Here is a 14,074-nt window from a genome sequence, read left to right as displayed (position 1 = left end):
TTGAATATTACCATTGACGTCAACCCGGAAAATTACAACTGCTGAGTTCAAGTTCTCCCTGTAAACCACAAAGCCACGACTATATCAAAGCTAAGATGTTAATTCTCGGGCATTCTAGTGCAGCACACTGTAAATACGTTTAAAAAATACAGTCTCTGATAGGATGGTGTTTTAGTTGTTACTTTAGTTAACAACACAGCGCAACCGTGCAGAACTGGGTCTCTTTAGATTCATTAAACGAATGAATTAAAAATCAAATACAAATTCATAGAAAAGCAATAGCTCTAAGTTGCTATAAGAGTTTGAATGTTTCCCCCGTAAGTTACTACTTCCTTCTTTGACGTGTAAATTTACATCACTCGGCGACACTTGGTGAGCCTCTTGTTAAATTGATCTATATCCTTCTGACTGTCCGTTAATGCACCATCAGGCTTAGGTTACACCTTGATTGCTTTAGAAGATGCTAAAGGAAACTATTTTATTTTGTCATCCATGGGAAGAATGATATGTTCGTGGAAACGTACTGTAACATAACGGGTTCATAATGGATGAAGAAGCTAAGATGCGAACGTAAGTGCTTTTCAGAGGGGATTTATTTTGCGTATAAAACGGTCTGGATTCGTGGCCCCGGCATGCTAGCTTCGCGGCTAACAGCGATAGCTTCCAAGTCGCTGAAATGTAGATGGCTGCTCCCATTTATTGATTGCTGCTAACTTTCTATAAACTACCCATCTCCTTGACAAAGCTGCCATATCGTTATCTATTGCTAATGTTAATTGCTGTTCTGTCTCCCTGTCAAAGCGCTTGCTGAAATGTAACTGTGTTTATAATTCCGTTAAACTGCTTTGCATCAGCACGCCGAAGTATCAAAGTTCATCTGTAACAAGGTTTGCTCCTCAGCAGATGCCATCTTTTGGACTTGCCCTGGGAGGATGTACTTGTTCCACATATTTTGTGCTATTTACCGCTGCAACACCTTGTCAGCCTCCAGAGGGTGAGCAAGCAGTTCCACAACCTCATTAAGGTGTACCTATCCAACTGCAGGACCTTTCATCTGTCCCCGGTAAGTGCTGATAAGAAATGACGTGATTTCCAGCTGCATTACATGCTCATAAAGGAGGCTGCCCTCTTTCTTCTTATGTCATATTTACAGACCTCACCATGCATTCCCAGGGAAGCATTTTGCTCCATGTTAAAAGACAATAAAGTTCTGCAGAACTTGTCACTGCAGAATTGTTCAGACTGGGTGTCCGATAAGGAACTGCTGCCAGTTATTGGCCAGAACCAACATCTGCAAAGGGTGGACATGAGCGGGTGTGCATGTCTCACCCGCCACTCCCTGGTGGCTGTGTCCTTGAGCTGCATGCACCTGCAACACCTTGGCCTGGCACACTGCGAATGGGTGGACAGCCTGTCCCTGCGCAGCCTGGCTGACCACTGCGGGGGGCTGCAGTCGATCGACCTCACCGCCTGTCGCCAGCTGAAGGACGATGCCATCTGCTACCTGGCCAAGAAGTGTTCAAATTTGAGGTCTCTATCGCTGGCAGTCAATGCCAACATCACTGATGAGTCAGTGGAGGAGGTGGCCAAGAACTGCAGGGGTCTGGAGCAGCTGGACCTGACAGGTTGCCTGCGGGTCAGGAACCAGTCCATCAGGTATGCGATATCTTATTTTAAAGAGTAGTCTAACTGACTTTGAGCTGTTCCTTCCCACGCTTTGTTATCAACTAGCTCACTTGTTCACCCTTCCATAAAATCTTCTGCATGCTGTGCTCACAGGACTCTTGCAGAGTATTGCCCAAAGCTGCAGTCGCTGAAGGTGAATCACTGCCACAATGTGACAGAGTCTAGCCTCGATCCTTTACGGAAGCGCAATGTAGTGATTGATGTTGAGCCGCCCTTACAGAGGGCACTTGTACTTCTGCAGGATGTGCTAGGATTTGCACCATTCATCAATCTCCAGATATAACAAGTTGATAGAAGGTAGATACAATCGGCCTTATATACACAATTATATATATATATATACCTTCCAATCATCTTTATATAACTTATATAAATATAATAACAGATAAGACTGACTGATTTCAACCTGTTATTGTGTTACAGGTGTCTTCATATCTCACTTTCATCTGCATCACATGGGCATGTGTTGCTCTGAGAAAGTTAAAGAACACACGAATGTGTTGCACTCAAGCTTTTGTGGAATGTGATTAATGATACATGTTTAAGAAGGACTTGAAAATATCATCAGTAAAGTAAGCCATGTACTTTTAAGAACTGCTGCCTCGTGTACAAAAGAAACCACTGCACTATTACTTAATCATTTGGTGTGATGGGTATAATGTATAAACAAGGTACAGTGGAATTTTTCTTTTTTTTACCAACCTGTCACCTTATGTTTCATTTGGAAACATTAAAAAAAAATGTTTGAGTTCAATTAAACATCTCATTTTGCATGTGTGTGCCAGCTTAAAGGTTCATTTCAACCAAATCGCACAAAAAGCATACTCGCACTTACCACTTAATTGTGTAAATATTTGTTTTGTTTATTCCGATTTTATTATCTCCACTTCTGCGTCTTCTGCTGCCACCAACAAACAAGGAAAGTGGATGCAGTTTTGTTTCCGGTGCTTACTTAACGTCTTCCAGAAATGATCCTGGCTCCTCAGGATCATCTGTAAAATCTCACTGTTGTCAACAATTTCCCAGTGAAAGCTGAGATGAATTGCATGGTTACATGTACAGTGTAATGAGTAGAATTTTTTTTTTTCTGTGATGTGGGTGAAGTTCCCCTTTAATTCATAATATTAATAAATACACAGCTTTTGAATAAGTATAAGAATTTATTATGACTATTTCCCATTAAATCCCTTAAATGGCTTTTGTAAAAATGACCTGTTGACATGTTGTTGGCCTATGAATTATGGAAGTACTATTAAATTGTGAAATACTGCCAAAAATGACACTTGACTTTGCTGTGATGGAGTTGTCTGTTTACGCCCTTACCGCCTCCTATAAATTTGAAAATACCTGTTTGGTGCAAGTGCTTCTTTTTATGAAAAAAGAAAAGAAATCAGGATAGTACTAGGATAGTTTCGTTTTTTCCTTCTTTACATGTAGGGAAAAAGTGCTGCTTTCCTGCCACTGAAGTGAATAATTTATAATTATATTAAATAAAGTGAGCTGAAACTATCTGAATTACATTTTGTGGGATCAGACGCTAAAATAACGAAAATATATCTTGTTTAAGATAAAGGGAAAATGCCCAGGCCCACATTTTATTTATGTATTTTTTTCAAATCAGTGTAGATGAGCTCATATATATGTTATTCCGTACTGTGAATGGCATCGCTACAAAATTTTATGACTGCAAAGTGGCTTGGCCTCTTCCCTTCACCGGCACAAGGTGGCAGCAGTGAGTCAGGATATTTGTCAGTTTAATCCTCTTTGCTTGACTTTTACACTACAGAACATGAAATGAGAGAAAAAGCGCATGGTGTTAAATTTCCCACTACAGCATCAATAGTACAGGAAAAACACCAGTTCTATCTTTTTCAAATTTAGCAGAAACTGTGTTTGACAGGTAAGTCTGTCTTAAACCGAAACAGGCTCTTTGACTCAGTGAATATAAAGTTAAGAATAAAGGCTTCATATTGTTGCTACTGCTACTTGTTAAAAATCCCCCTTACAGTTTCCTCTGGTGGTCCAATTGGCAGACTGTTGTATCTTGTATCTTGTCTCCGTGACAACACAACAGGTCTATTTTCCACTTGATGGCATGGTTTACCCCATCTGCTGTGTGCTGTCCACAAGCTGAATTTGCACCAAGAGAGTTGCTTTTGAAGGGCTTCAGGGATCGACCGGCATCCTTCTGTTGGCTGTGCTGATCATCATATTGTATCGCTGTCCCTCAGCGGAGGCTTCACTGTGTCATTAGTTATAAGGTAAATCTTGAAATTTCAATTCATGTTGCATATGGTGGTGTAAACATCCAGATTTAGGCAAACAGAGAGAGAATTTCTTTCAGCAAGATTTTGAGTTAAGACTACTTCTCCTGCAGAACAGATGAAGTATCCTGATATATGCAAATAGGACAAAATACCCACCTTCAGCCTTAACTTAGCCCAGCAGTTGCTTATGTTTGTTGCTGCTCAGCAGTCAGTGGGTTAAAAACATTTCAGACTACATTCATCATGTAGGACCTCAATTAGCATTGATCTGCAGGGGGGGAAAGAAACATTGCTGCGATATCATATACCGCGGAGCAATTTCAGTTCTAATGATTGAGTGTGTGGGGGGATTTTTCAAACATAGGCAGCCAAACATATTTTGTCTTCCTGTCAATAATCTGGCACTTGTCTAAATTATTGATCAATAGCAACTGATCATTTTATACCAAGGCACAGGAGTGAAGTTGGTTCATTCTGCTGCAGTTTTAGCCTTTGGCATTGGCTAATATATTGTACTTATTAATACAAAGAATAAATCCATCTTTAATCTCTGGCTGCTTTTAAAGTCCTTGCTGACATAGTAACTTACCTGTTACTAGAATACCTGAGTTTCATTTATATTTGCTGTGGCAGCTGATTAACTAACAAGGATTAAACAGAGGCCTTCCTCACAGCAGACATTATTAAATGCTATTGCAGAAAACATAGATGTACGGGTATTATTGATGGCTCAGTTCTCAGAATCTCTAGTTATGGTTTATTTCGTTTTGCAAAACAAAATCATGTCTAGATGGCCAGTGCCAGTTTAGATAGTTATTAAAAGTTTTAATAGCCACATAATAAAAAAATCTTGGGCCCAGGAGATAGATTCGAGTCTGTCAGACTGAGCACTGCAATCTTTTCACCCTGAATCTGATTCTAAATATTCAAATTGATCTCTAATATTGCCAGGGACTAACTAATTAAGCCAAATTTTGAAGTCACACCTGCTTTTGCATATTTGAAATGCACTTTCAGGACTTCTCTGTTTCCATTATTTGATCTTGACTTTGTCGGAAGCCGCCATACAAAATCCCTTTAACCTGAGAGTGAAGCAGCTAAACGCAATCCAGTCACCATTAATTGTATTATTTACACCTGTGCCGTTCCAACTGTGCCATGTCAAGATGTTTTCACTGGAACAGACCAATTAAAGCTGTCATCTTCTCTTATATTTGTCTCTGATTTTTCTGTGTAAGGGAAATCTGGAAACACAAACTAATCCCGCTTTCATACTAGTATAATCAGGAATTACTTTCATCCTTATGTTTTCTCTGACACTGACAGAAATGACAGGAACCATTCATTTACAATAATCCAGATTCTTATTATTTGCTTCCTTCTGCAAACAGACAAATTAGCCACAGTATACAATTTTTATTGATTGTCTTGTTTTTACAGTACATTAAAATGACAAAGATCCAGTCTTTGTTTTCCTTTTGCTGAAGGATCTGGAGACAATCATATCCTTGGCGCAAACGATTTCCTGGTAAGGAAGTATCACTCAGAAAAAATAAAAAAAAGAATTCACTACTGTAGCAACACACATCCATCCTTCTACACATACATCTAGTGGCATGAACATTACCCAAATTCTAAATGCTCACTGTAAGGAGTGATTAAAAACAAGTAAATATGTATACAAATCAGCAATCCTAGAAAGTAAAACAAGTTTTAAAACAACAGATGATGTCTGTAAAAAGTTGAGTTACTTAATTAATTGTTCTTTAAATTAATGTTTGTAAAAGAAACAATATCACTGTTATTGCAATTTGAGCCTCATTAGCCTGTAACAGACATTTACTCTATGAATTCACAATGTTTTACACTGTACTTTTATGCATGCGTCTGTTGACATTATACTAATGTTTCCCATTTGTGCTCTATCCCCAAAGCATTGAGTTAAATACTTAAGCTAAATCACGTATGAATTGGGAAGAACAAGTGAAAAAATCCACTCACAGCATCAGTCAACTGAGTAATAAAAGTTCATTTAAATGTATCCAGGAATATTTGTAGTTATTTACTTGAATGCAGAATATTATTTTCATCTGCAGCGTGAATGAAAACCAGATCCTGCTCAAGAAATCAGAAATTGGTTTAGGATACTTTTCAGCCCTCTGTTAATTAAATGAAGTTCATATGAGGTGAAGAGAGAATTACTGTAGCTGTTCAGATGGGACCAATACTGTGTCAGAGATTTTGTTCATTTTCATATTTTTAATTAACAGGCCTTTTCCCTTCGTCTTCTTTCATTTATTTGATGTAGTTTATCTCCTCCAACCATTCATATACAACCTTATTGGATCCTGGGACTTAAGGATCCATCTTTTGGCCACCAGAGAAGCATAACTAATGACAACATTAAAGTGCCTTTGTGAGCGTAGCCATCAAAATGTCGATCAACCAAGCAGGAAATAATGTTGGATTTAAAAATTCAGCATGAATAAACATGTATGTTAGAATCTGCGCGGCTCATTTTAGGAAGAGTTTGAAGGTGTTGATGTACTTGTGAAACATCCCGATGAAATCACCAGGTCTTCAGAGTTCATATGTGTGGCATGGATGTGAGACTAATGGAAAAAAAAGACTGTAGTGTGGAGAATCAAGCTAGGCACTGTTGAATTTTCAGCCTTTGAGCGGAGTGAATGACGGTGCCACACAAGACGTCTTCAGTGCACCATCCAATTGAAGCGACATTTGAAGCTTTCCTTGGACTCAGACCTGTCAGACCCATTAGCATCTGCTTAATTGCTGCACTCCTTGCTGCAGACTGGACAGGAAGCACATGGTCATCTAGTTAGAACTCACATAGTTTATCTCTTCATTAAGACATTTTTGCCATTTTCTTCAATGAATAGAGCATCCCGGCGAGCGTGACTCACAGCGATTTACTACTTGCCTGGAGAATGTGGGCTGTTAGTGTTTGGGATTAGATTTATACAGTCAGCATTTGTGGTGCTGTGTTGTAAAATGAGTGATTGTGGCAAACTATATATAGTTTAGATTTAGATTTTAAGGACAACAGTTTTGCACTAGATTAATTATATTTGTTATGGTCCAGCTAAAAAATGTGCAAATTGTTTTGCTTCATACAATGCAAATGTAAAATTTTTTGTTGTGTGGTTGGAGAAACTGATCAAACATGGGAACTACTATTAAGACTGAAACAGTAAATAAATAGTAAATGAGTATAAAATCTAAATATAACAGATAATGAGAATAAATATTCGTTGTATCAGTGACCTCTGCTGTAACTAAATACTGTAAATGTTGTAAGGGATCTTTGTTGCAGGCTTTGTCTTTCTGATTGGTAATTCGTGCAACCTACCAGTCAAGTTCATCTGACTTAACCCAGCAACTCTTCCATCTGAGCTCAAATTCAGCTTTATAACCACTCATCAAAGCCCACATGTGCTCAGAAACAGTGAACCTGACATTGTCAGTATGTTTGTTCTTTCTTCTTCTTCTTCTTTATTTATATATATGAAGTTCACTACTTTCCTGCACACTATCAGCTAAATCTAACCGATAAGAAAGCCACTTCTTGGGCTTTACATGTGATATTTATCCCACCTATCCCTCTCTTTGGACTGAGGCCTTTTTTTTAAAGCTTCGCTCAATTTGGCTGCACTATAAACACACTGATTTACCTAATAGAGAATACAGTATGCATGATGAGGATTCATCTTGGCAGGAGCATTTTGCCCTCTGACTAATCTGAGCTGCTAAATTGTAAGTAACTGTGTTGAACTTGTGTCCTTCAGGCAACAGAGATCAGAGTTCAGCATTCTGGCGTAATCACAGGTCACATCTTGTTATGCCTAGTGGACGCTGAAAGATGCTGGAGGCTCGCTCATCTTTTCTTGTGGAGGGAGACAAAGATCTGACTTTAAAAAGGTAACTTAAATACACTTCACAAAGGTTAGAGATTTGAATTGTGCAGACCACCAGCGTGTGTGTAATTTGTACAGAATTGAGTGAATATGATAATTTGTAGCTTGATATTGTCAACACGTTGGAAGGAATAATTAGATTAATGCTACATGGACTATTTTTTAAAAAAAGAGAGCAAAATATCACCATGGCATCTCACAGTGCTTGCATCCTCTGTCTCATTTCTCTTGCCTTGCTTCATTCTCTATAAAGGAGGCTCTTAGCATTATTTGACAAATGGAGCACAAACAGCAAAATATGTGTTTAGTACATGCCTCGGCCCGTAGATTAATGACATTAACGAAGTTTCCATTAGCACAGCGATCAGGGGAGACAGAGGCGTCCATGCGTAAATCCACATGACTGAATCACTGATAAAAGAAAATGAAACACATCTCTATGGGCCAAGAGGGGCCAAGAAACGCCACTCCAAATTAGTGTGCGGCCCAATTTGTTGTTACTTCATTAACCAACCAGCATCTGTAGGAGTAGGGGAGGGAAGTTGTGACCCATCTCTCCTAAAAATTCCCTTTGTCGGGCCTCTTAGATTAAAAAAAAATAATAATCCAAGAGTAGGACTGAAGGAAACGTATGCTAGAAAGGAGATTAGGTTTTCATATCTCTGTCCTTAAAGTATCAAATTTAAGATGAGGAGATATTGTTGTCATCTAGGATTGACGAAAACAATTACTCTTGGACAAGGCAATAAATTACTTTAACACAAAATTATCTAGTTGATATGATTATAAATGCCAATATATATATTTTAATAGTTTTAAAGTATTAAAGTTTAGCTGTAAAAATCTCTTTAGCAACTGAATTTGAACATAAAATACTTAAACTTTTCTAGTCTAATATTTAAGTGAAGACAGCGTGTCATTAATAAATGAAAGAATATGGCTTCAAGTAGTAAAAGAGGATAGGAAATTTTTTTTATATAAGCACTATTAATAGATTGATTTGCAAACAATATTCATAATGAGCTGCTAAGAAAATACTGGATGAATGCTGTAAGATTAAAGTCAGAGCACACCAGGCCTGTAGTGCATCAGTGGAGGTTCAGCTCTTATCTGCTGATGGAAACTGGCTGTCTGGGATGGGTAGTTCCTTATCTTCCATGGCCCAATAATATCCACGGGGGACCAACACTGTTTGGCACCCTGAAATCCTTTTTTCTACACCGGATGGGAAATCAGCCTGGGTGGATCATGGGGGCTTGAGACATGGAGGCCATATGGCTCAGTTTTATTCTCAGTGGAGTACAGGAGTTTGGGGTTCCCAGCTTCTAAATGTACACAGGAGACTTTGACAATATGTGCGGCGACAAAGACATTGTGACATTTTCTGTTTGTCGTTTAGCCATTACTGGCATATCACTGTGGTTGCAGTTTTCAGAACTGTTGAGGTCTATTTAACTCCATCTGTTGATGTGAATGTATAATACGCATACACAGACTAAAAATATCAGTGCGTGTTTTGAACTTTTAAACTGCCAGTCTTGCTAAGGTAAATTTAATTTTCAAGAAAGCCCAGAGAACAAAGGAAGACATCAGTCAGACATTAAATGAAACCACTCACTCACCTGTGTACAATAAAAAATAACCATACTCATTAAATTCCAAGTCCGACAACCAGCAATTAACACAGCCAATTACTATGAAACCTCATGGAGAAAACCTTCCACAACTGGATGAAAAATCTAGGTTTAGACTTCTGGGATCCTTATACAATTAAAAGGACGATACCCGTGTCGACTTTATCTCATAATATTTCACTGCATAAATATGGATTGTATAGGTTTAGGTAAATACTGTATTATGTACTGTACTTATGAGATTGTAGTTTAATGATGAATCTTTTTTTATAACCTATATTTCACCAGGAAAGCATCACTGAGATTTAAAAATGTATTTTTTTTGACTGATCCTGACCAAATAGGTGGCAAAAACAGTGAATCAAAGAGACACAACTAATATTTTACAAGTAATAAATAATAAGACTGTAAGATAATACCAAGAAGCAAGTAAATAATTAAGTAATAATAATAATTAAGTTAATCAAGTAAGTACTGTACCTTTTAAGAAGAATGTTTCATCCCTTAAAAGTCAATTTTTGTACTATGAAATTAATTTATTTAGAAGTGCAAGACTTATGTCTTTGCCGGATGTTTTTTATGTTCATTTTGAAGAATAATAAGTTTCCTCCCCCAAAATTCCCAACAAAATAGCTCAAAAATTGCTTGACCTTTTAGTATAAGTTGAAAGTTAAATATGAAAACAAAGCTAAAGAACAGCTCCATCCTTAAGGCTTGACTGACAGGTCTAAAAAAGGGAAAGGGTGCACTACTGTTTCTGGCCAGCTGAGGACATGCTTTCCTTAGACTGGAAAAAGGGGAACATTTAGCTTCAAGTATTCTCATACATCCACTGTAATCCAGCATTTAGTTGCAGTAAGAAGTAGCTTTACTACACAACCGTCCAACAAAATGTTGTTTAGGATCCACAAAGTGCAAGTAATAACAAAAACAAATAATGCTGAATAAAACGTCTTGGGATGCTAAAGTAGGATGGGACGACACAAACTAAAACAAAGCAAAGTATAGATTAGACAGTTTGAATTTATGTGGCAAAAGTAGCTATAACATGACATATACCAGAATGAATCTGGTTATGTAGTAAACATGCATGTAATAGAGTAAAAAGGATTTTTAAAAATGTGGATGTTTAGAATAAGAATAGACAATCGCTGCCACTGTTGGTCACTTTATAATTAAAAAATTGACTTTTACATGCTTTTTAATATTTTGCCCCCGAGCCCATTAGTGGAGTACATGCAGACAGGAATTTGACCCCACTTTCTGAAGCAACCAAGTTTTCCCACGCAGGTGTAAGCCACAGTGAGGTGAACCTACCACAGCACAATATGTTTAGGACGCAGCCTGAGAGACCTCCATCGAACATCTTTATGAAGTAGATTGAGGACAATTTTCCTGCTGAAAGGTGGTCTACCTGGACGGCCAGGACTGCCTGCCAGCTGCATGTCATTTCTATCAAATGTGGCCTGGGTCTGTCAATTAAGAAAACACAGGGCAATCTGTGGCTGCTGAAAGAGATCCCCTTGGCCTGCTCCCAGGCTGAGAGACGGCCTTTTGTTCCCAGGCATGTCTCACATACTTTTAGAGCCCAGATAAGCTCAGGCTTCATGAAGCCCTGCTTTATATTTGCCCACTGTAATGTCTCTGTGGGGTCAGGGAATATGGGGAAGCACTGTCTGCGAAACGGTAATATCCCCCCTCCCACACACACATTATAGGGTCAGGAATAGAAGCCACAGGTTAGGTGGTCCAGAGGCCTGGCCAGGGGACTTTTTTTGCTGAATGATCCCCTCCACCCATGTGCCCACCCTTGATCCGTTCCTGCCTCTCATACCAGAGACATAAACTGCACAACAAGCAGGCAGCTTTAGCCGTTTCCTGAAATCGGATAAACAGGTACTCTATGCTGAGATCTGCCAGCGTGGGGGGAAGGGAATTTGTTTTAGTACCAGCCGGACCACCCACAGACAAGAAAACAGGTACATCAAGGTGACTTGAAATATAAGAAGAGGGCAAAGGGAGGTTTGAGCCAGCAGGTTGAAGGTTGAGAGGGGGCCTGGACTGCTCGATGACTTAGTGTTACTGTGGTTTATCAAAAAGTAAGTCCTTAAAAAAAGGAAGAAAAATACTAAATATTCTTCTTTGACAATATGCTCACACATGAATCACATTGACCAGGCCTGCGTCGAACAAAAGTTTAGATCATGTATGAATTTCGTCAACTGAGCTCTATCTGCGGACAAGATGATTTTAATTTTCAAGGTTTTATTTGATGGTTTTATTTAGGCTGGGATTATTTCTGACTCTAACTTGTATTAGCTTTGTTTCTGCCTGTAACTGTAGCGACATACATCCATATTCGGAGTGACCAGCAGAATTGAACCTTCATTTTCACTGTTCAGGGCTTTCCTTTTCTTCATTTTTTTCGGTGGGGGTGAGGTGGGCTTGTGGGTAATAGGGATGTTTCTCAGTAAGCTTTGTATATATCTAGAAATAAATTGAACTCGATTCAGAAACAAGCTGCTTTTTGCAATCACTCTAAAAATACTTTTTTGAGTGAAATACAAGACATAATAAGATGCAATAACCACTTCATGTATCCTAATATATATGAAAAACAATCTAACATGATAACCCTCTTTGGTTAAATCACATTAGGATGTTGTATTAGAGCCTTAAGTAGCAAGTGAAGTCCCATCATGGAGCTTCAAGCTGAGTGTTTTGGCCTTTTTAGTCTGGGTGTTTTGAAACTGGACAAACGATGGGTGGATCTGACTGATAAACTGAGAAACAGTGCGGGCTCATATAGTAGCCACTGATTTATCATAACCTGCTTTGTAATTCTTTCTGACTCAGATAAAGAGCAAAAGTTACAAAACTGACACTATGTTGTGTTAGATAGTGTAAAACCAGAGACTGAGATGATAAATTCAAAATGGTAAGCGTAAAAAGACCTCAATCTTATTCAGCATCTTCAGTCTGAACTGGGACATTGACTAAGAGCCAGACATCAGTAACAGACCTTGCTGAAACCCTTGTAGCTTAGTGAGTGAAAAATATCTGCAGCCTGTTTCCAAAATCTTCTTAATCCAAGTTTAACAAGTTTACCAATCAAATATGGGTTTAATATCAGCCCTCTTCCACACTGGTGACCTGTCCAGGGTGCACCATGTCCCTCACCGGGTGACAGCTAGGATAGGCTCTAGACCACCACAATCATAAATTGGATAAGCAGAGGAAAAGGAATGGATGGATCTCAGTGTAATATTAAGATGTCCACATACTTTTGGTCATGTAGCATTTGTTAGAGGTGTTAGACACTGTTATTTGCATTGCTTCTTATGTTTTTTTCTTTTAAATGTTAATAGCCGACATGGTGATTTCCTTCATCATTGTCAGCAAATTGCCCATGCAGGAGTGAAGTATTTAACGTCCAGTAGGGGTGTGGTTCCATTAGATAGCTTTAAGACCATGCTGAGTGCTCTTGAAAATTAGTTTTTTGGCAACTTCCTAGGATGCACAGCCTCCCAGCAAGCCACCAAGGCTTTGTCAAGACTGTGCTGGTTTAAGCTTGCAGCTTTTCAAGGCTCCCATTATGCCTGACTCAGTCGGGCAGAAAGCGAAAGAGCCTTTTCTGCAGTCATGTGGGCATACTGGCATTATACACAGTTCAGTATTAGATATTTGTGAGTCATATAAACAGAAGGGAGGGCACTGAGGCTTCGTAAAGAAAAAAAAAAAACTTTATAATTGGGGAGTTATATAAGTGCCTAAATCCTCCTCCAGGGATTTAATTTTTCCCCCATTGTGTGTTTTCAAAAGCAGGAAGACCTCACAGCAGCGGTGACAAATCCTCTGACACAGAAATCACTGTGGTACAGTTTAAGGACTGTAAATGAAGTCTTTGAGTCTTCAGGTGAGGGATATTTAACTGTCTCATAGTCTTCATTTAAAATGTTGCACTATATACCTATAACTAGTTACTTTTGCTACTTTTTTCTTTGTATGACAATTAAGAAAATGGAATTATAACAAGCTGAGAAGCAATGCCAAGAAAAAGATTGGAGACAATGTAAGTGTCACATTTGATGGATTGGATATATTTAGATCATTTTCATAACCCGCCTTCAAATATATATTTACCCTCTCCTGAAATCACTCCAGTTTTTGAGTCTACTTTTAGACATTCAAGTCTATTTAGCCTCATGCACCCTTGTGTAGATTTGTTATGGTTCTTTTCTTCCTTCTGTAGCCTCCCCCAATTATAAGCTGTATAGATTTCCCAATGGTGAGTCCCTGTCCTCTCTACACGTCTACAGTCTGCATGTGTATCAGTGTGTTGGGTCCGTGTGTGTGTGTGTGTGCGCGTGCACGTGCATGCGCAGCTCCCTGTTGGCCCAGATGCTGGGGTGTGTACAGTGTGTAAATCTGGGGCTAGTCGGGTCACTCAGGCATGACCTGGACTATGTCGAGGCTTGTCTTCTGAGTGCCTCCAGCAGTGTTCCCCTCCTCAGTTCTGACCAGCCAGCCTCACAAACAAGGATTTAGGTCA

At 38.9% G+C, this 14,074-nt stretch overlaps 1 protein-coding gene across 2 annotated transcripts; it reads left to right on the top strand.

Moving 5' to 3' along the window:
* The first annotated feature begins 410 nt into the window (after positions 1–410).
* fbxl15 (F-box and leucine-rich repeat protein 15) lies at positions 411–2,973 on the top strand. Of its 2 annotated transcripts, none has more exons than XM_026178621.2 (5): positions 411–570; positions 904–1,063; positions 1,154–1,656; positions 1,780–1,983; positions 2,110–2,973. In XM_026178621.2, exons 1-4 carry the CDS (start codon positions 545–547, stop codon positions 1,967–1,969), a joined length of 879 nt encoding a protein of 292 aa, XP_026034406.1. In that variant the 5' UTR covers positions 411–544; the 3' UTR covers positions 1,970–1,983; positions 2,110–2,973. The 2 variants fall into 2 exon arrangements, with proteins under 2 accessions (XP_026034406.1, XP_026034405.1); XM_026178620.2 differs by having other exon boundaries at positions 420–570; positions 901–1,063.
* The last annotated feature ends 11,101 nt before the right edge of the window (positions 2,974–14,074 follow it).

The sequence above is a fragment of the Astatotilapia calliptera genome, chromosome 8 (assembly GCF_964374335.1).
Source record: "Astatotilapia calliptera chromosome 8, fAstCal68.1, whole genome shotgun sequence".
NCBI classification, from domain to species: Eukaryota; Metazoa; Chordata; class Actinopteri; order Cichliformes; family Cichlidae; genus Astatotilapia; species Astatotilapia calliptera.
This window is presented reverse-complemented; position numbering and strand designations above follow the sequence as displayed.

Bases quoted from the DNA above. Each gene is read 5' to 3' on its own strand.
- fbxl15 (XM_026178620.2), top strand. From the start codon at position 545: ATGGATGAAGAAGCTAAGATGCGAAC. The intron at 571-900 runs GTAAGTGCTTTT...TTTGCTCCTCAG, and splicing joins GAAGAAGCTAAGATGCGAAC to CAGATGCCATCTTTTGGACT. The intron at 1,657-1,779 runs GTATGCGATATC...CTGTGCTCACAG, and splicing joins GTCAGGAACCAGTCCATCAG to GACTCTTGCAGAGTATTGCC.